At 50.9% G+C, this 21,734-nt stretch overlaps 1 protein-coding gene across 3 annotated transcripts in view; it reads left to right on the top strand.

The window, feature by feature from the left end:
- The window catches only part of PRKCB (protein kinase C beta), a 129,391-nt gene that overhangs the window by 46,091 nt on the left and 61,566 nt on the right, over nt 1–21,734 (top strand). For 2 of the 3 annotated variants that reach the window (XM_037385392.1, XM_037385391.1), the window contains exons 3-5: nt 5,433–5,515; nt 19,166–19,277; nt 20,397–20,525. In XM_037385392.1, coding sequence (XP_037241289.1) covers nt 5,433–5,515; nt 19,166–19,277; nt 20,397–20,525 — 324 coding nt within the window. Of the gene's footprint in view, nt 1–4,946; nt 5,045–5,432; nt 5,516–19,165; nt 19,278–20,396; nt 20,526–21,734 lie in introns of those variants that run through there. The other variant, XM_037385393.1, reaches the window with a different exon arrangement.

The following is a 21,734-nucleotide window of genomic DNA, read 5'->3' as shown; positions in this document are numbered from 1 at the left end:
GATGCTTGTGGTGGGTCGCTGTGTGTTAAGCAGTCCCCACGCTGATAACTTGGCATGCCAGAGCCCTGCGCAGCCCTCTGACACGTGTGCTGGGAGCTGCCTGTTCCCATCAGCTCTCCCACACGTCGGGGTGATGCACCTTAAAACCTGCCAGGCTGCTCCCAGAGCAGCTTCACGCTGCTGGAAGCACCTGCTCTTCTCCCATTGTACTTTGGCTAGTGTCAAGGTCTGTCCTCTCCTATTTTTTTAATTTCACTGAGGATTTTATTATTCTCTTCGTCCTGTTGACCACACAGGACAATTGCTGGGGTTCAGGCTCAGGGCAAGACCATGCCCTACAAAGCAGCATGCACAGCAGCTGTGGGGCAGGCAGTGCTGGAGGGAAGCAATCTCCAAGATCAGCATTCAGTTTGCAGCTCATCTTGGTCACCAGCCGTGGGTCTGCAGTGACAAAAGTCCTGATTCTGCCCAGCTTCTTGCAGCAATATTTCCATGCGGTGCAGTGAAGTGCTGGATTTGTCCCTCCTGCCGTTGCTGAGGACTTACCAGGGGCTTCTGTCTGCTGCAGCAATTTGCAGCACTGTTCCAAAACATGCAAACATATGACTGCTCCCGACCGCATGCTGTTGGATAAAGCTTTAATTCGCTGGCCTGTGTCCCTGGGTTCAGCAGCTTGCTTTGGCTGGCTGTCAGCAGCCTGGAGGTGATGGGTGTCCTGCCCACTACTGAGCTGCACTGGCAGCCCTCGCTTCCCCAGGGTCCTGTCCTGTGCAGGGGGTGCAGCCGCACACGTGCTCTGCAACGTTCGTACTCTTGGAACAAGTTTTGAGGAGGCAGTTCTGGTTGGCAGGTTCTGTGAACAAACTGCTTTAGGGTTTGTCTTGAGGATTTTTCAGCAGCTGTTTAGCCCAAGAAGCCATTTGAGTATGTATTTAAATATATATGTTTTTAAGCAACAACATTAACATTTTCTGGTTTTTCATCATTCAAAATAAGGCTAGTTCTTAGGCGCTGAAAATGCCCTGCTGCTATTGGGGTTTCTTTGCTCTATAAACAAGCCTTCTAGGAGCCCTTTCTTCCTGAAACTGTGTTGGGATCTCAGGGAATGGGGGCGTGTGACCTTGCCCTGACACTTTAGTGCGAATCTCCCCTGATCTGAGGAACTCTGCTGGGACTGCTGTTGAAAATGTGTGTTCCAGCGAGTCTGGTAAGCCTGTGGAGAGAGGCTGAGCTCCAGGACTCTGCCCCTTGTCTTTTGTAGGGTTTCATGTCCTTCGCTTCCCCCAAGACACACGACTCCCCAGGTACCTACAGTGGAGATTGCTCTAAAAAAGAATTTGGGGCCAGCAATCATTCTTGCATTATGTAATAACAAATGGTAAAGGTTAATGTTTATTTTTCTTGTACGTAAATGACTCGGGATGTTTTGCAGCTCACCACTGGGATTTGATAACTTTATTATCCATATAATAAGATTTACAAATTGACTGTCTAATTAGCAACCTGGAAAAGCTGCTGCTTGTGCTATAGTTTCTAAACTGACAAAGATACAGGCTTAAAATGCTTAAGTGTGATGAAGCCAGGAGTGTCACAGCAGTGCTCGTCCCAGCAGACTGGCTGTGCCCAGATGCGTAGCTGCCTGTTGTGGTACCATGCTCGTGGGGAGCCGGAGCCTGGCTCCTGCTCGGCAGGATGGAGAGCGAGCAATCTATTCCCAGTGTAATGTGCTGGATTAGTCACGGGAGGGAAGATCTACTAAATCTTCTCACATCTGTTGGGTAGGATGCACAGTTAGGAGTTAAGGCAGGATTACTGGTATAAGCTCCTGTACCCATTTAATTCTATTGGCTTGTCTTGTTGTGTGGATTGAGTATTCGCCTAAGCGTGCATGAAATGCTTGAATGGGTCTTTCCAATGCTTGCAGAGCTTCCTTCAAAGTGTTGGATGCAAAGCCCGCACCACTGCAATCAGCAGAGAGCCTCTCATTTGCTTTGGATGTCTAGGGAAGTGTTATGCTTCACCATCTCCCAATGGATTGTCTTTACAGTCTATGTTAACATTGATTGTTGGAGGACCTGCTATTCTTGCTAAGTATTCAGTCACCACAAAGGTGACTTACAGTGATTTGGCTGTCATTTGCTTAATTGAGCTGTAATATGAAAGTCTGGAACACGTGGCAATTATTTTTCCACTTGCAGAGAAAATACTGAATTTCCAGTGTATTCCTTACCTCCTGCCCTCTCAGGACAGATGTATTACTGTATGTATTCAACATGGTCTTTAATAATTCAGCTTTTCAATGAAATCTTAAAAGAATATGGGGGAGAGGCTGCAATGAAAGTTTGGGGTGGTTTTGAGCTTCTTGGACATTGGCCTTCTAGTCTCTCTTGCCACTAGAAATGGGCATTTCACCTTTTCTGCAAGTGAGAATGTAGGATGAATGTGTTCTATTGTAGTTTCTTTGGAGGGGTGAGAGCAAGCAGCTCACCCAGGGCTGGTTTCGCTTGCTCCAGTCATCCTCTCCCAGTCCTGTGTTCTCCTTTCCCTTGCTTCTTCAACTTCCTCCCTTGTTTCTCCCTCTCACCTAACTTCTGCCTGACACATTAAATGTGTCATGAGCAGAGTATAGAAAGCCACTGCAGGTTCCTGTGTGCGGCAGAACTTAAGAGTTTGTTTTTTAAAAATTTTTAATCAAATACACATGAAACCCACAGTGCTGCTGATGTGCTGCATCTGCTGGCCATGCGGTGCAGACCGCAGGGAGCGATGCATCCCTGTTAATGCGCTGGCAGAGCAGGGCACGGTCCTGTCCGCCTGGCACAGAGGGGATCGGGGCGTTGCTTTTGAAACCAAAGTACTGCAGCTTTTGGTGAGGGCAAAAATAGCAAGGCCAGGTTTCTGAATTTCTATAAAGTCAAACTGGCAGCTTGCCCTTGCCCTGTTTGGGGGAGGTGCATGTGGGAAGTAAAGCAATGAGCACGCACAGAAATAGCTACGGTGGTGAAGCCACCATTACAAGGGATAGAAATGAACCTTTTTTTCAATCCTTACCCTACCTCGAGCGCTCCGTGTGCTGGTAGCCACCCTTGGGACGGCTGCTTTCCTCTGCCTGCTCCTGAATTGCAGGAAATGTGTCGTTGCGCCCAGCGCTGCATAGGTGGGGTGAGCCCAGCCGGACGGGGGCTGCGGGCAGGGCTGGCGTCCTGTGGGTGCTGGCAGCAATGCCTTGTGTTCAGAAGGGGTTTCCCTTCGGAGAGACTGGCAATAGTTCCGTTCTCCAAAGACCTGCGGAGCAGAGCCTGGCCCATGTGTGGAAGCATCCCTGGATGTGTCCAGCCAGCAGGATGCTGGGTGCCAGGCGAGGGCGGGAGGACAGCTGCTGCCAGCACCTGGTTCACACCACATAAAGCAGAACTAGGCAGTCTCTGGCGACCTAGTGTCACTGGTGGGAAGACCAGCACAGCCAACTCCTGCTTTTTTTTTTTTTTTCCCATAGCTTGTCATCCCAAAGGCAGGAAGGTTATTTTCCCCAAGCAGGAAGAGATATTGCTGTCCCCAAAGTGCAAAAGCTTCTCGGGACCTGGGGAAGCACCAAAGGACCTGCTTTTCTTTGTTACCTACTCTTCAGAGTCAGGTTTGTGTCCAACAGCCTGTTTACATATGGCATGGAGGAATGCTGGATGTTCAGCCCAGTAGCAGTCTTGTTTGTTCTGTTGAACTGAAATTATTCAGGCTCTGCTGGGAACTTCTCACCGCAGCCTGTGTGCTGGCATCGGAGTGTAACCTCCTGACAGCGCCCGTGCTCCAGCATGTCGCGGAGCTGTATTGAGTTTATACACACATTTCAGGACAAATCTTTACTAATAGAGTTCTGATTTCTTCCTTCCTGCTTCCCAGATGCTTCTGTCTCTGTATACAAATGACAGAGGCGGTGAACAATGTTTTTAAAAAGTGTTTATTTGTTAGACTCAGAAAAGCAAGGGGGAGGTCCTATAACGAGAGAGTTTTTGGCAGCTCTAAAACCTTCTGTGTTTCTTTGTGAAACAAAGAAAAATATGGAAAGGAAAATCAAAGCTGGATGTAGCAGGGCACAATAAGGAGATTGTGAGTTTAATGTCAAATGTCACTTGCCTTTTCCTTGTTCCTTAGGAAAAGTCCAATATTGATGCAACTGAAAACTGCTTTGTTTTTGCACTGCTCCATCAGTTGTATGTGCTCAGTTTCTCTGAACTCCAGTAGGCTGCATCTCATCTTCCAGTTTGTCTTCTATTTAGTGTAATTATGGCTCTTGGGTCAAGGATGTGGCAATGAGAACCCTGAACGGAGCTGAGCCTGGTGCCCAGGTTCCCCCCCGGACAAAGGCAGCCTTTGTGCAGCTTTGCTTTGTTCACAAAAACGGCACTTGTTGCCTTTGCTCCGTTCCTGCCTGGGTTCCCTTCGTGTGTGGTGGTGCCTCTTGGAGCAGAGGTCCCATCCCTGGGGACGAGGCGCAGTGCGGCTGCGGTGTGGAGCGCAGCTGAAGCTGGGGGGGCTGGCACCCAGCAGGAGGGGACGTGGGGTGCGAGGTGGTGCCTCTGTTCCCCAGGCCTGGGGCACCCCAGCTTCTCACAGCAGTAACGTCACCTCCAGCTGCAGGATGAGGTAGGCTGAGACCCTCAGAGAAGGACCTGTGCTGTCAGTTGACGTTATCTGCAGTGCCAAGTGGCCTTTTTTAAGGTTTATCGCTGAAAGTAGGGTGCTTATTTGGTATTTAGGGGAAAAGATTAGCCTTTAAGTACAGCGCTTTGACTGCACGGACTGCTGGCAGCTTCTGATTAGCGTGTGGTTTAAGGGATGCGGATCTAGCTCTGGGTACTTAACTTGGAAGTCTGGGTGGTGGCACGTTGGGATTAATTTTCCTGCGCTGTTCCCAGAAAGGGTGACTTTGTCATCAACATGCGTGCATGAGGAAGATGTACGTGTCTTCTGGTCTGGCAAATGGAGGCTGTGGAGTTGCTGAAGAAAAGCAGAGCTGTGGGAGGAAAATTGCCCACCTGTTCCATCGGTACAATCTTCCATTTTTGGACACGTGCACTTTTCAGTTCAGATACCCGCAAATGCCAGATTCTCCCTCTTTTTATAGATGGCAGTGACCTCAAAGCGTGTGCAACGAGTGACAATGAGCTCAAAGCGAACATAAGGGTTCCCAGCCCTCCTTTGACGTTCGCTCAGCGTTTTGCTTCTGCTTAGTTTTACTGAAACGGCTGGTCCAGTTGACAGTATTCGATAAGTAAACCTGTGGCAGATTTTTAAACCTTAAAGAAATGCTTGAGCCCTGGATGACTGTTTTCATAGATTAGACATAATAGCTTTTTATGTTTTCTTAAACTCTGGATTCATGTGGTGCCCATCCCTTCAAGTACCCTGACACTGTCGCTGTTTTCTCTTTGCAGTTTGCTGCTTTGTTGTGCACAAGCGGTGCCATGAGTTTGTTACCTTCTCCTGCCCCGGCGCTGATAAAGGCCCTGCCTCCGATGTAAGTACCTGGTCCAGTGCCCTGCCTGAAGGTACAGCACGGTGTTCCCTGGATCTTATTGTTTCCCAGCAATTTGGAGGAGATGTTCCTCCAGGTTTCTTGGCTGATGACACTTCTGTGTTGTTATTTCATGGACATCTCTAATTGTTTTTCATGGATCTGGGGGCTCTCATAGTTTTGAGACACCTAAAACACTTCCAGATCACCCAGTAACTTGTTCTCCCTGCTGTGCTGGCAGCGTACAGGCATACAGCGGTGTGTGTTTGGGGCTGTGTTTGGGGCTGAACCTGCAGCCTTGCCCCGGCTCCCTCTTGTTCCTTGAGTCACAGCCTCAGATTCCCTACCCGTAAAATGATGTTTCCAGGTTCTGCTGCCTGAACTGAGGTTTTAGGCTTGGGGTTCACTAGAGTGCATGAAGCACTAAGTGCTAAAAAACTGCTTTAAGATTTTGGCCAGTGTGCCCTCAGCTGAAGACGACACTCTCTTTGGCAGGGCTGGGTTCAAGGTCTTGATCAATTCCTTGTGTCACAAGTGAAATACCTGAAAGATTTAGCTGTTGTTTAACAGATGCCCACTGTGTTGCTAAACCAGAGTCAGCCCCGGGGGAAGTGCCAGCCCTCGTTCCTCCTCAGCTCATCACTTTTTCCAAAGGCATCAATGCCCTGCATCGTTATTTCCATGTCAGTCCTGCATTGCCCCGTGGTGGTTCGGTGTTACCTGGTGTCGGGGCTCTCCGCCACTCGCCTGCAGCATCCCTGCTCCTCACCCTGGGGGCTTTCTCATAAGAGCAGACACAGGTTTTTTTTTTTTTTTCAAGCCTGTTCCATATCATCTTGCAGGTTTAATTAAACAGATATGTATGTTTGGTCTTCTCAAGGAGAAAAAATAAACCAGCAAACCTGCAGGCATGTTTTATGCTTGCTCGTGGTTTGCATCGTCAGTGTTGCTGTGTTTGCTTAAACTCCTTTGGAAAACACAGGACTGACTGGACAGCATCATCAAGGACAACAGAATTACTCAGAAATACCGGTCTAGGTGTGGCTTATGGAAAACAATATTGCCATTCTTTAAAAAAACAAGAAAACCACCCAAACGCCTGCTAACTAATTCCCCATCCTTATTTTCACAAGGACTTAATTTCCTGGTGAATCCCTGGGTTTTCGGGGGCGAGTGAGAGCTGGAGCAGCAGAGTGGAGCTGGCTTGGGCTCCCCAGCACAGTTCTGCCAGCACCTTTTAGGTCTGTCTGGCAGTTTTTGCGTTTTACCGTGGAAACTGGCTAATTTGGGGAACTGCTAGGAGGAAAGAGATTGAATTGGGGAAACGACAGTGCACCACAACTCTCACCCTTAAAAATAGAACCAGTGGGAGCAGGCGGCGTAACAGGCAGCTGAAGGTGGAGGCTTAACACGCGTTGTCAGTCGCCCGGCCCGCGGCGGGGCTGTGTGCCGTGCTTGTCATACTGGGAGCTCTGGGGAGGGGCGGGAGGCACGGGGGGTGTCAGCCCCTTTTGGGCACGGTGTTGGGCTGTGGGGGACGTGGAGGGGAAGGGCTGGGCATGGGTCACAGTGGTCTGGGATCCTTTGCCACAAGTGTGTTTCTGTTCCAGCCAAAGGGCAGACTTGCTGGCTTCCCCTTTTGCCTGGTTTCTCCTCCTGTATTGTACTGGGCTTGGAGAATTTCTGGTTTGGATTGGAGAGATCTGGCTGGGCTTTGGTCCCAAAAAAACTGCTGGGCAACCCCACGGCAGAGCTGCTGGGTACCCCAGGCAGGGGCATGGGGTGGGATGGTACCTGACTGACACACCCCCCACACACCCCCCCCATTCCCAGAGCTACCCTTGAACCGGGTCACTGCTCTGGCTCTAGCAAAGCAGTGACTCTATCCCAGTGCCCAGCTTGTGGCTGATCAATGCACCTGCCTCTGCAAAACCCCGTTTTGACCCTGACCTCCTGATGCTGGATTTCTTGGGGTACATGTTCTTGCAGCTCCACAGGGTGGTGCCTCCAGCATGCTGAAGCCTACCTGACAGCCCTCCTCCACCTGCAGAGAGGATGCTTGGCAGAGTGTTGGTTTTAATGAGCTGGTGATGGAGCTTTTGGCTGGTTCCAGCTGTCTGAGCTGCCCTGGTAGGTGTCTTCCAGCTCAGTGCCGCAGCTGCCTGAGTCCTGCTCCTGTGTGCTGCCTTGTGGCTGCTGGGCATGCTGTGGGAGCAGCCCCCAGAACGGGGCATTTAAGACAGGGGCTTGCGTGTGGTTTGATAAGCCCAGTTTTATTTCCACTTCACACTGGAAGTCAAGGTGTTACCTGGATTTTTAAATCTCCCCTCCCTGGGCATCATGTTCCTCATCGAAGACTTTCTTCTCCATAGAGGTTACTGCTAATTGTGGTGTACCGGTGGCTGTTGAACCTTAAAATCAGTTAGTGTGGGGGGAAAGGGGATGCTGTAGAGATGCCAGCCCAAAAGAGACTAATGCATCCACGAGTACTCTGGTCCTGCACCTGTACTCAGGCTGTGGGGGCCCTGTGTGAACACCCTGACCCCCAAGTAGTTGGTGGGGATTGTTCCTGGGCCTGGGTTATGGCTGTATGCGGCAGCCAGGTGTCTGCAGCTCTGTCCTGCACCGCCTTCGTGGGAGCAGCCATGGCACTGATGGCCCTTTCTGCAGCTGTACAGCAGCCCCGGGGGAAGGTGGCAGGGTGGCACTGGTGTGGGGCTGCAAGACATGAGCCCTTGAAGCCCTTGCAGTGCCTGGAGCAAGCAGGGTCTTCCAGTGGAGGTGTGGGCAGGAGCTGCTGCCTGCTTGCTGCGCTGCCTACAGGGAGCAAGGCATGGGTGGTCGAGGGCAGGACTCCATCACTCTGCTGGCAGGATGGGGTTTGGTTGTGATGAAAGCATCCCTCTTTCTCCATCTCTGAACGCTTTGGGCATTGCCAAAGGGGCACAGTCGGGATCCGTTGCAGGGGAGCAGCGGTGAGGTCTGCGTGCGAGCGTGTGTGTGCACCGGAGTGTGTCCCAGCACACACGTCTGGAGCAGGTTGCTCAGGAGGGTAGAGCTGTGTGAGAGGGAAGCTAGGGCTTCCCACTGCTTGCCTTTGTGCCCCTGGGGTTTTTGTCTTTTTTTTTTTTTTTTGGGGGTGTGTGTGTGTGTGCAATTTCACTCACTGCCTCTGCAGCAGGCGCCTGCTGAAGCAGAGTGAAGAGAACTGGCAAAGGCATGGAGCAGTGAGGTAAGGGTGGCAGGAGAGCACTCCCCTGAGAGTTGAGTTCAGCCATCCAGGCAAGCTGTAATGAGCTTGCACACATGTGTCTGTGTCCCTCTGCACAGTGCCAGTGCTCAGGGTGGCAGAGCCCCTGTCACCCACACTGCCCACCCTGTGCCCGCTGGGCAGCGAGGCATCTGTTGGGCTCGCTCCACTGTGCAGCCAGCAGTGCTGGAGGTTTTATGACCTTTGCTGCTAAGTAATGTCATGCTGTGAGATTCCTTCTGGCCATGTGGATTTAGCTCTGACATGCTTTCTCTCCTGTTCTGTCATTTAAAAAACATAAAGAAAATGGCACGGAGACCCACTCACAAGTCTAGCACCCTGCAGACTTTGTTCAGTCTATGAGGTATATGTCATATATCCAAAAATATGCATGTATAGATAGGTGCTTAGATATTTGTGTGTACAGAGGTGAAATCTGACAGTGCTGCCTTAGGTGCGAACTAGCTGGAGGAGGAGCTCACTGTGGGTGCCCCTGGGGCAGCAGAGCTGGGAACCTTCCCTGCTGTGGTACAGAAACAGCAGAAAGGTGCCGGCAAAGGTGGCTGTGGGGATGGAAATGCTGAAACCACTTAACCTTGCTCAAGGAAAATGAGGTTTCGCAGGGGGAGAGCAGGGAAGGCTGTGATGAAGGTGCCACCTCCGGAGCTTTGCTCAGGCGCTGGGCAGCCTGCCCGCCCAGGCACCACTTTCTCATCCTTGCTCATCATCCGGATGGCAGCTCGCAGCCAGCAGGAAAGGCAGCAGGTCCTGGGGAGATGCTTCTGTGTGAAGTTTTGGCCGAAGGTGGCTGTAATGCTTTTCTTTTTCTCCCCACCAGTCCTGTCCGTGCTGGGGCAAGCAAGGAGCAGTGAGGAGCCCTTGGGCAGCCTGATCCCACTCCCTTGGCCCCGGGTCTCTCCCGCGCCGGTCTCCTCCTGCCCCATGGCTGTCTGGCTGTAAGTTACTGCGGGCAGCCTCTGCCTGAGAAGGGCGAGGTCTAAATTAAATCTAAGTTGTCACATTTTAAGAGGTGCTGCTTGATCAAGGGCCTTTCCACATCCCCTCGTATCAAGTTCTCTGTTGCTTGCTATTACTGCTGGGTGACGATTGCCACTGGCTCATCGGGCAGGCAGGTAGAAGCTGCCCGGTTGGTGTGAGTTAATTTTTAAATAGACTATTTCTGAAAATGAAGAGAGCAATGCGGATGCCTGGGACTTAAAGCACGGAGCAAAAATAGCCCTTTTGTACCTGGGTTTCTTTTGCTATTTAGCAAAGCCCTCGGGTTTGTGCTCCTGCATGACTGTCAGCCAGGGTGTAATTGGGGGATGCATGCAGGGCAAACCTCGTTCCTTTTGCACTGTCAGTCAGGCTTCTTAGAGCAGTATAATCCTTAAGGAGCTTTGAATTGGGAGATGGAAAACTGCTTCAGCAAACAGCAATGCCCTGCCTACTTTGGGAATGAGCTGAGGACAGGGGCTTCATTTTGAAGTGATACAAAGCTTGTGTTTTCCTCTGCTCTGTTGTTGCTAATAACCACAGCATGAATCCAGAATGACCTATAATTAAGTCAACCTAGCATCTAGGCTGTAATGACTATAGCTCTGCGTTTTTTTTCATTTGGTGCAGTAATCTGGTGACTGTCTTTCCTTTAACAAATATCAATATCCAATGAAATCTTGCAGAAATAATGAGTTTAATGTATTGCATTGGTTTTAAGCCTTACAGTGTGTTCATCCTTACAGCAAGCCACGTGATTTTGCTGAGCTGGAAGAGAAGGGATTCATTCAGTGAGATGGCATCCAGTGAGATGGCATCCCCGGGCTTGGCATCTGCAGGGGCAGTGCAGAGCAGCGGCTGGGGCTGCAAAGGAGAGATGCTGCAGTTCCACCCAGCTCCCAGCCGGGGCTGGAGCTGTTAATTCCAGCTGGCTGCTGCTTTTCATCCTCAGAGATGCTCTAATCTAGTATGCTAGCTGTGAAACCCAGGGAAAAATATTAAAAGAAAAAAAATATTCCAACTTTGTTCCTTGATCTCTGCATCTTGTAGTACTAATAGTTCTGTGAGAATCGAGGAGAAAACCACTTTATATCCTGTAAAGTGCTTATGGTATATATGGATGCTTAATTTTAAACACCTGAGTAATAGTAGTTACTTAACTTCAGACAGAATAGTTTTATTTAAGTATGTTCTTAAGTGCTTATGGGATGGTGGTTTGTGCACATATCAAGCAGATAATCCTGGGGGAGGCTGACATTTTCAGAACATAAAATAGCTGGAGAGCAGTGAAATGTTAGTCATAGAGTCATAGGGCGGTCGGTTTGAGTTGGAAGGGACCTGCAAGACCACCTAGTTCCAACCCTGCCATGGGCAGGAACACCCCCCACCAGCCCAGGGTGCCCCCAGACCCGTCCAGCCTGGCCCTGAGCACTGCCAGGGATAGGGCAGCCTGTGCCAGCGCCTCGCCGCCCTCACAGGGAGTTTCTTCCTTACATCTAATCAGATCTACCCTCTTTGTCAAAGTCTCTTTCTGTTACTGTCAACTAGTCCTGCTTGAGAGCACTTTCTGTTCGATCTGATTGTTTGAACCTCCTTGAGGAAGCAAGACTGTGTGTTTGACCTTGGATAGCCTATCGAATAGTGATCTTCTGTCTAGGAGAGGAGGACTAATTGTATGGTGATGATAGGGACTCTAAGAAAAAAAAAAAAACAACGAAAACAACCACCAAACCATTAATTCTCTTCTCGCAACAGAAAATGAAGCTGTAGCTATAAATGCTGGTACTGAAGACACAGAGACTGCTTTCATGCTAGATTGCTTTTTAGGTTTTTGATGACTGAAGATGTGATAGTGGGTCAGTGTTTTGGGCAGTGGCATTGCTGAGGACAGCGTGTCTTACACAGCACTGGCTAGCTGAGGGCAGAGGCCTTTTTACATTTTACTTTTGTGACTTGGTCCAAATGTGTGCTGTGCTGGTGCTGAGGGCTGCATGCTCACCTGCCCCACATCGCTGGCCTAGGCTCCCACGACTGCCAGGGCATGCATTCCTCCAAAACCTCTGAGCTTCACTGTAGCTTTCACATTAATGTGCCAGCAGGTTGGGTGCTCTCCCCAGCATCCCCGAAGTTGAGGTCTGGTGAGCTGTTCTGGAGAGGATGGCCAGTCCAGCCCCACTGGTTCCAGTGTTAAACTCTGCCATTTTTCATTACAAGCTCTGACGCTTCTGTGCTCTCCTGTTCACTGGAGGCAGAGCTGGTGTGACCGTTCAAGCTGAAGCTTTCTCAAATATGGCAAGGTCTTCAGGAGCTGAAGTCAGGCATGTGTAATGTAATGCAGTTGGCAAACCTAATTATAGTCAGAGCTATTAGTAGAATGCATGATTATTTAAATTGTAGACAAAATAATCATTAAAATGACCTTCTTTGCATTATCCTGTTAAAGGTCATCTAATCAGGATGCATTAATAAATATCGGAGTTGCTCTAGGAAGGTAACAGGCCAATGTAGCGTCATTTCAAGTTTGTATTTAATTTTCCCACCGTTTGAAGCTCTAGGGCAGGATTTCACGGCTGCACCTTTGGTCTTTCTGCACTCTGTTTGCTGGAGGCAAAATCATTTCATCTTTGTTTTGGGCTCCTCCTTTCTCAAAAAGCTCCAGACCTTTGTGTTTGTACTGAAGCAAGTATTGCTGCCACTCTCTTAGAAATAAAGAAGTTTCATTGGGTGCTGGTCACAGGTGTCAGAAAACTCTTTGCTGTGTCAGTACATGGTCGTTACCCCCTTATGCACAGCATCACCAGATCCCAGCTGACGCTTGTAGCAGGATGCAAAGAAGTTTGCTCCGTTTTCCCAAATTTAGTTTCTTCTCTAGAGTGTTTGGTCAAACATGGGCTGGCAACAATTAGCAAGGAGATGTCAGCAGCAGAACAAATGAAGGTGCCACGTGTGTTACCTGAAAATTAGCAGCTCCTTCAAGTTTCTCCTTTCTGGGGTTATCTCCAGTGGGAAGGGATACCTGCTCCTGGGTAGTTCCTTTATGTAGGATAGCATCGTGGGTTTGAGGGTGGAGGTGGGATGCGCAGTCTTCCCTTCCTCCAGATGTGCCCATCCTGAACATGCCAAGCACCCTCTTGCCCAGAGCCTGTCTCCTCACATCCCTGGTACCTCTGGGATGCCCCAGGTCTGGTGCATAAGCAGATCTTCACAGCCTTGCTGCAACTTGCTGCTTTCTTTTGTCTTGCTAATTAACTTCTCTAGCTCTCATGGTGTGCCATCTGCCCCTTGCGCGAGGGCACATGCTTGCTGCTCCTGCCGGCACTGTCAGCACAGGCAGCTGGTGACAGTTCCCGTGGGATGAAGATGTATCTGCCTTGCTCCCTCCCAGCACCTTCTGGTGCTTCCCTGGCTCTGCCGGAGCCCAGCTCCTTCTCCTGCCAGCCTGCACATGTCTTCAGCCCTGTAATTGAAAAGCTCTTCTCTCATTTTCCCGGCACGTCTGGTTGTGCCTCTGGTTAAGGGAGGGGATTTGGAGAGGGTGGTTGGGTCAGTGGCCTGCCCCTGGCTCTGGAGACCTGGTGCATGGGTCCGAGCTAGGTTCTGCGAAGTGCAGCTGTTGGGAGGGCAGTGAGGTGGGTGGTGCAGCCTCTGCCCACCCAGGTGACACTGGTGAGGGGGTCTAGAAAGATGGTGTCCTGCAGGCAGGAGGTGTTTTGGGGGGTCTTTGTGCCATTTTGGGCAACCCGGAGGGTGCAAAGGAGAGCGCTGTGGGAGCCCCATTCTCATGGAGAGGTTATGCTATAATAAAATGATTCTCAAGGCATGTGAAAGATAACAAACAGTTCTATGTGATGCTGAGATACTAATGCTGCTCAGGGAAAAAAAAGCTGACTTTGCCTTTTCTTATTTTTGCTGCTTAGTAAGAGTGTATTTTATTTGGTATTGGCAGCAGCAAGAGAAGAATAACTGTCATCCGTATCCCTCTGCAGTTGTCTGACTAGCAGATGAGATCTTTTATCAATAAAAATATATTAACTTGCTGGAAACTGTCAAGGGCAAGTTTTATCTGTGGCTATGTGTTTGACATGGAAGCAGCCCAAGCGGCGATGCTCGTGCCCATGGACATGTTTGCTGCTGGTGTGCTGGCTGTGCTCAGGGACCGCTTGCCCTTCCCCACCAAGGGCTGGGCAGAGGAGCTGCCTGCATCCCGCTGCCTGTGCTGTGATGCCTTCAGGCCCTGTGCTCTGTGGGGTTTTCTGTGGCTGCAATACTGTGAGCAACAGGAAAAATATTGTTGGTACCGTTTACTGGTGCAGCAGTGTCAAATTATCTTTAAAGCGTGGCCTGCTGAAACAGGCTTGCAAGGAGTTACAATATTGGTAGAAAAGATGTTCCAGTGATGGAGCCCCTGACTTTTGCCATCTTGCCTTGAGCAGTACCTGTGTTTTGCTCTCGTGCATAACCTTCTTTCAGGGGCACCTCTGTGGTTTATCATAGCCCTCTTCGTTGAAACAAAGATCCATCGCTCTTGTTCACTTGTTACTTGGTTTTTGCTGGGACTTGGAACTATTTCTCACCAAAGGTGTCGTTCCAGCCCTGTGCAGGTGTGTGGGAAGATGCAGGAGCTATGTGCTGGAGCAGCAGCTCCCGAACAGGACAGGGCAGGGGGGCACTGCCACAAACCCGGCCTTGCTGAGAGCACACGGTCCCCTCCCTGGTGGCTGCCATTGTCTCCAGTTCACCTTTCCCTCCCCTCCCCCCACCTCCTGGCTTCAGTTCAACCCGGAGCTGTCGTCTTCTCATCCCTGACCCAGCCTCTTGCGAACCGTTATTTCCTCGAAGGGGAACCACAGGCTCTTCTCTCCAGTGTCACCTTTAGAGTTGCTGCCAGGCTGCTTCGAGTTGTTTCCTGTGGACCGGCGGGGATGTTCCCCAGGGGAAAAGTGGGAACAAAGTGTGAGATTTTTGGTGTTGTGTCCGCTGCCTGGGTTTCATTAGGTGCAGACGGTGAGCTGTGGCTGCGTGGTTTGCTCTGCTGTTAGGCTGCTTAAGTTGCTATGAAATTCATTTCAGCGTGGCCTTTTCACATGAACTATGTTAATGCTTCTTCAGAAGAGATAATTTAAAGCTTTCCTTGCAGTCAGGTGGGGAAAGCAGGGAGACGTGATCTTGAACCAAAGCTCTGTGGCTGTTCTGTGGAGTCCAGCAAGTGTTGTCGGTACAAAGGACTGAAATGGCACCAGCTGTAGGTGCAGGTCTGGCTGCCTGGGGCAGGGGGCTGTGGGGTGGGGGCTGCGGCGCTTTGTGCAGCGATGGGGCTGTGCTTGTGCAGGTCTATTTGCATAGAGAAGCAGAAGAAACTTCAGTACTCTTCATATTTTTACGAATACAATTTCTTCAGTTTTAGAAATTGAACCCAAGTGGGATGGACATGGTTTAAAAATGTTTTAGGGCTTGGGCTGCTGGGCCTGAGGATGGGTCTGGTCCATGCTCTTCCTCCCAGCTCCCTGCCCGAGGGAGAGGTGATGCTTGCGCTCCATCGGAGCTAGGCAAAGCTGAATTTAGTGCAGAAGTAAATAAATCCCCAGGCAGCATCTTTGCAACTCTGGGTATGACAGAGGGCTACTGCCCTTGCAGGACACAGACTTTGCATAAGAAAAAGCCGAAGCAAAACGTCCTTGCTTGCCAGTCAGTGCTGTCCTGCCCTGCTGCACTGCTCTCACACCATGGCTTGCTGCGGTCTGATGAGCCCCTGCCCAGTGCCACCCTGACAGACCACTGCAAAAGAGCAAACAGATTCCTGGCTAGTGTGAGCAGCATGTAAATTGTCAGTCTGATCAATGCCACCAGCTGCCTGCCTGCACGTAATTGGTGAGTGGTGGCTCTTGCATCAGCATCTCCATCAGGGTTCAGCGGGAAAGCATACATTTCATCGATGCGGTCACTCAGCGAGCTCAGTGGTGGGTATGACCCTGAAGAAGAAAGACACAGGTAATTGCAGAGCCTGAATAGAAGTCTGGCTGTGCTGTGCTGAGTGCCTTGTAGGTCACGAGTTGATTACCCAGTTATGAATCAAATCTCTTGGATTCCTGGGAGAGCATGAGAGCTTGGGCTGCTGCCAGCTCGGGCCCACAGGCAGCCACTGTGCCCACGGTGGGACGGCTGGGGCCAGCTCAGGTATGAGCCACTAGAGCTGTGTGTGGTTCTGGGGGAAGCCAGTGGCTGTGGGATTTGCTCTGCAAGGCAGGGATGCAATATTGCACTGGCTCGTTTCAGACCCAGAAGCCTGCTGTCAACTTGAGAAGCAGGAGTCGTCTCTCCGTCTGCCTCTGATGGGTCAGTGCTTGCAGGGTACCAGGTCAGAGTCAACAGCAGCTCCTCTCCTTCCCTGGTTTGCATCCTCGGGGCATGCACACATCCCTCCGCTGCTCACTGCTGGAGGACGACAGATCTGTGGTGGTGCTTATTAGAAAGGTCAGAGCCACTCAGTGCAGTAAAACACTCCTAAAGGCATTTTTCAGTTCTGCTCCAAAGAAAGCTTTTTCTGCCCTGTTCTTCAGGGACGGCTCTGTGCTGGTAGGGTGGTGGAGGAGCGCTTTTTCTTTTCTTGGCAAACTTCTTTTTAACCATTCTTGTTTTAAGTCTCTCAGCATCTGCATACGCAGTGATCTCGTCATCCCTGTCTCTGGGACAAAAATAGTCTCTTTGTAAAACGATTTCAGCCTTGTTCGAAAATGATATCCAGAATTTGCAGTTTCTGGCACCTTCTAAAGCACCGGTCAAAGTGAGACGACCCACCCCGTCCTCCCTGGCAGCCTGCCTCCCCACGCCTGGCTGCCTCCACCACCCGTGTACTCCTTGGGCTCAGGGTGCTGCATCTCTCCAGAACAGCCCCTCAGGGTGGGAGCAGAAGGTGAAGCCTGAAATGTCTCTGTGAGAGATTCAGCTCCCTGTGAGCGGGGGCCTGGGATGCTGAGCAGCCCCCCTGCCTGCTCGTGGGGCTGGTATGCTGAGGGAGTGATTTGGAAAACTGTGGCTGTTCCTGTGCCAGCATGGTCTTGCCGCCACAGCGCTGCTCGGTGCATGCTTTTCTTTTTTAGCTCTGTCTTTTTTAACTCTCAGATCCAGTGGGAATTTAACATCCTTCACATGAAGTGGAAATTGCCTCATTTTGCATTGAGCTTCTGTTTTTTTATGAATGACTAAAACTTTCATTTGCCTAAACAGGAATATCTGTATCTAGAAGGGAACACAGAAACTGGAACACTTGGGGGCAGTTCCTCCCGTGTCACACACTGGGGTTTGGCTGGCATGGGGGGGTTCTGCTAGAATTGCCCCTGTGGCCCCCCTGCCGCTGCCCTCATCCTGCTGCCGATGGAGGGTCAGCGGTGGTCCGATGCCCGAGCATCCCCGGGTTGTCCTCCTCTGCAGCATCATGCAGCTGGGGGTGTGGGCGCTGTGCCCAGGGGGACTCTGCAGGATGCACGGTTCAGTGTCTGACTGGCCAGCCAGAGACCACCTTTCTCCTGGGATGGTGGCAAAAGAAAGTTTTTCGTTTTCTTGGGTGCCTTGTCTCCAGAGAGGCAGCCCCGGCCCCTTCCTGCACATGTTCCTGTGGGCACCGTGCCCGCAGGGAGTTGGTTCATGCTGATTAAAGAGCTCTGTGTTGTCCAGGCAAAGCTGCTTAGGAGATGGTCCTGAGCTGCTGTACAAACACAGCTCGGGTTATAAAATCAAGCAGGGTAAGTTTTCAAGGGCTTACAATGTATGCAGTGGAAGGATCTGACTAAACCCGTAAGCCTCTCTGAAAGGTGTGCGTGTTTATTTGTGCATGGGGCAGCAGTGCTTGGTGCTCACCTGCTGCAGCACTCGCTGCCCACTGCCTACCCAAAGCTTTCATGGGGGGAAATTACCCCCCATCTCCTCTCCTAGCCTAAAATTCAAGTTTAAGTTCCCCGTGCTCTGTTATATCTCTGGGGAATACACAAAGCTTTCAAATGTACGGCGTTGCTTAAAGAACTGTTGTCTTGGTGGCTGGGGTTGTCCAGAAGACGGGTTAATCGTGAACCCTTGTCCTCTCAGCCTGACACAACTGGCGCACGAGCTCTCCGACATGGCATGCTGTATCTAGAGACAGTGGCATGCTGTATCAGAGGCACATATCTAGAAGAGGTTTGCTTAGGGTAAAATGTGAGAGATTTTCAGTTTCAAGTACAATAAATTTGCTGAAGCATGTACCTAATCCCTAGCACTTAACAGATAGAATTAAATGAAGCTCCATTACTTTTCTACCTATCTGGTATCACTCAAGTTATCTGTGGTGCTGTGTAATAATGCAGAATTTTAGTGATTAATGCAACAGAAAGCTTGAGTGCAATAGTGGTAGGAAAATTAATTTCAGCGGGAGGTGATGTATTGGCAGCGATGTTATAGCTTGGTTCTGACTCCACTCTTATTTATTTACTTAGCTTACAGTGCCCTGAAAAACTGTCTTTCCTAATGCCTGGGCACCTTTCCAGGCAGCTCAAATGACCAAGCCAGGAGCTATGCCTCATCCCTAACCCTTAAACAATTAACCTGAGATGAAATTAAGCCAGCTGCTACTTACCACAGCCTTCCCCCGGCCTGTGTGTGTGCTGCTGCAGAGCGTGCCCAGCAGCCGCCTCTGCAAAGCTGTGAAAGGTGCTCTGCATGGAAGGCACCAAGGAATACCAAATCCTTCGTCTGCCTCAGTCATTTCTTCCAGTGGTTGATCCTATTTCCCTATTGAGAAGCTGTTTCTCATTTGAATTTGTTCGGGTTTAGCCTCGGTAGACCCTTGTTGGAGTCCGGGAAGGCTGTTCGCAAGGTGCCTGTGCAAGGCTACAAACAGTGTCCGGGAGGAACTGGGCTCTCCTGGTTCTGCATGCTTTGCTCTTGCAGAAAAGGCTGCCCTTGGTTTTAAGAAAGCTCAGAATATCAAAGTATACCCTAAGCAGCTTGGTTCCCTAGGGGCGTGCTGGGGAGGGGTTGGCACGAGAGCGCAAAGAGGTTTACTGGGTGGTCTTAATATAGGTGGAAAACATGGGTGGGTTTTTCTGCTTTACCCCGCTGGGTTGATGTGGAAGTTGAGCAGTGTTCAGCCCTTATGTTGATTCTTAGGCACAAATTTCACCTGGTGTTTTCTGTGCTAAGACCAAGTTACTTAAAAGCCCATGCACTGCTTTTTCATTGTTATGGCAACACATATAAAGAGTAATAAAGCTGGATCTTGGTGACTGTTGGAAAAGGTCCACATCAGTTGGTGACAGTTGACTGAAGTCCATTAACAGCATCTCCGAAGCCAGCTGGCATGTGAGATGCGGAGAGCGATGGTGCCTTGCCAATATTTCATGCAAGTTTATAATCTTTATCTTTTATTTTCCTCCTAGGATCCTCGGAGCAAACACAAATTTAAAATCCACACGTACTCCAGCCCCACCTTCTGTGACCACTGCGGGTCATTGCTGTACGGGCTCATTCACCAGGGGATGAAATGTGACAGTAAGTGGTGGCAGTGGTGGCGGGGGGGATGGGACTCTGGCACCCCGGGGGTCCTGGGAAGGGGCTCCCAGCCCACCAGAGCTGCGGCCGAGAGCCTGTCCCCTCTGCCACGGGTGCAGGGCACACTGCAGGGGCGGCCGGGCACAAGGGGCACCTGCTCATCTCTTGTGGGGGCCCCATGACTGCTGCAGGGAGAGGGGAGGGAAAGGCGTCTGGCTGGGGGGGATCCTGCCCGCATCCCCGTGGCAGCGTCACCCGCGTCACCCACGTCACCCTGCAGCGTCACCCGGCAGCTCGCACAGTGCTGGCTCCGACTGACACCCTGTGGCCGTGCCTGCCGCTGTGACACGGCTTCTGGGGAGCGCTGGGCTCTGCAAGCCGGGCGCTTGTACAGAGTGTACAGAGAAGAGAAAGTGGGGGATGAAAGAAGAGGGAGAGGATGGAGCGAGAGATCAGTTGTTTTCCAAGTTAATCTTGTACGTTCCTATTTAAAAGGACTGTGAATATACAGCGCCTGCTTCCATGCTTACAGGGAACAGCATACTCTGCTGCTCACCATGTGCTGGCTTCCTCATAAATATAGAAGCTTGCTGACTGTTGTGGGAACAGTGTATTCATTATCACCTTTAAAATGTTACCAAGTGGAAATGAATTTCTTTAAAATACATTTTGTTATATATTTGTGTGTTTTCATGCATAATTTTTTATACACGTATATATCTATACACATACACAGGTAATTTTTAATGGTCTTTATCAGCTCCTGGTGAATCTGGCTGAACATCCAGCATTGCACCGCGGGTGTGATGGAAGAGAAGTCTGATAAATCAACAAACCTCAAGTAATTAGAGTAAGGGCTAAAAACCCTGTAATCTTTGTAGGCAGGACCCAGAACTGCTGCTGGTGGTGGGCCCCTGTGTCTGGGCAGGGCTCTGCTGGAGTCTCCAGCTGCATTTGAAGAGCTATTTGCTGCATGTTTATTCCAGAATTCCTCACAAGCATCCCCATTTAAAAAGAGGACAGGTTCTTCCTCCCCTCATCCTCTCTGAGCACCCCCTGAGCTTTGGCAGAGGTGAAAGGGGTGCTGAGTGTCCCTTTCTCTCTCTCTCTGCCCCGCAGCCTGTATGATGAACGTGCACAAGCGCTGCGTGATGAACGTCCCCAGTCTGTGTGGGACAGACCACACCGAACGTCGGGGACGGATATACATCAGGGCTGACATCGAGAAGGATGTGCTCACCGTCGTAGGTAGGTGTGCGACCCAGGAGGTACAGACCCCACATGCAGGGTCACCCAGTTGCCTCTTGCTGCTGATGCGTGCCGTGCTGGCTGTGGTGGGTCTGGGGGGGTGCAGGGTCCAGCTGGTCAGCCTTGAGCCTTCTCTGAGCATGCTCCTGCCCTCTGGCAAGCATGGCACAGGCTCCAGGGGCTATCTGTATTAAATAGCTTTCCCACTTAAAGAGTTTTCAAACTGCTTTTTGAATCATGTCAAATTTCAGCATCCGCAGCATCCTGGGAAGGGGTGGCAGAAAGTTCCTCCATTTTGCTGTGCCGTGTGAGAGAGTCTCTATTGTGCTGTCGGTGAACATCCATGTCCTGCTGTTCTTTCCACGCCATCAATGGTACCTGGGCCCACACGGATCCTTTTATCTGACCAGAGCTTTGCAACCTTCTTCCACCCATTTGGAGACTCTACGGCCACCACCTTTCTCCGAGGCGCATGCTGCCTTTCCGCCTGCTGCTCAGAGCTGGGGCTGTCCCTGCAGTGCGGTCATACGCCGGGGGGCATAAGCCCTCCATAGCGCTGTGGTGAAGCTGACCACTGTTCTTCGCCTTTCCTTGCTGTTTCCCAGCCCTGATGGAGAGCTGGAGCATGGCATAGCGCTAGCAGGGTGGGCTGGTGTGGGTCTGCGTGGATCCGAGCACCCCGGTGGTGGGCGGTGGGCAGGAGCCACCCCACGTGGGCATGTTCCCCAGGGAGGTGCCATCTCATGGCATCTGCCTGTGGGGATGTGCCAGGTGGTGGGAGATGAGGCCAGAGGAGGTTGCAGGCAGTGCTGGGCTCAGCAGAGGTTCCTGCCCTGCCCTGAGTGTCCCAGTGACCTGATGGCCACCCATGGGGAAATCCCTTGTCCCTCATCGTGGTTTCCTCTGTCCTGGAACAACTCCATTCTCGGTTTGTGGCGGGAAACAGGATTATCCCATCTCTAAAGGCTTTTGCCACCTGGATTTTGAGTTCCCAGAGGATATTGCTTCCCCCGTGACCTGTAAGCGTCTCATGAAACATAAGCCGTATTCTTGTAAAGCCTCTTGTCCCTTGCATGGAGGGATCAGACCGAAGCAGTGACTGTCAGTGCTGGTGACCAGCATCCTGTGGTGCAGGGGCGGCAGGGGGCAGGGAGAGCTCTCTGCAGGCCAGGCAGGCGGCTTGCAGAAGAGCTGGGGGTTTGCCTCACG

This window comes from Falco rusticolus, chromosome 4 (genome assembly GCF_015220075.1).
Source record: "Falco rusticolus isolate bFalRus1 chromosome 4, bFalRus1.pri, whole genome shotgun sequence".
Lineage (NCBI taxonomy): Eukaryota > Metazoa > Chordata > Aves > Falconiformes > Falconidae > Falco > Falco rusticolus.
This window is presented reverse-complemented; position numbering and strand designations above follow the sequence as displayed.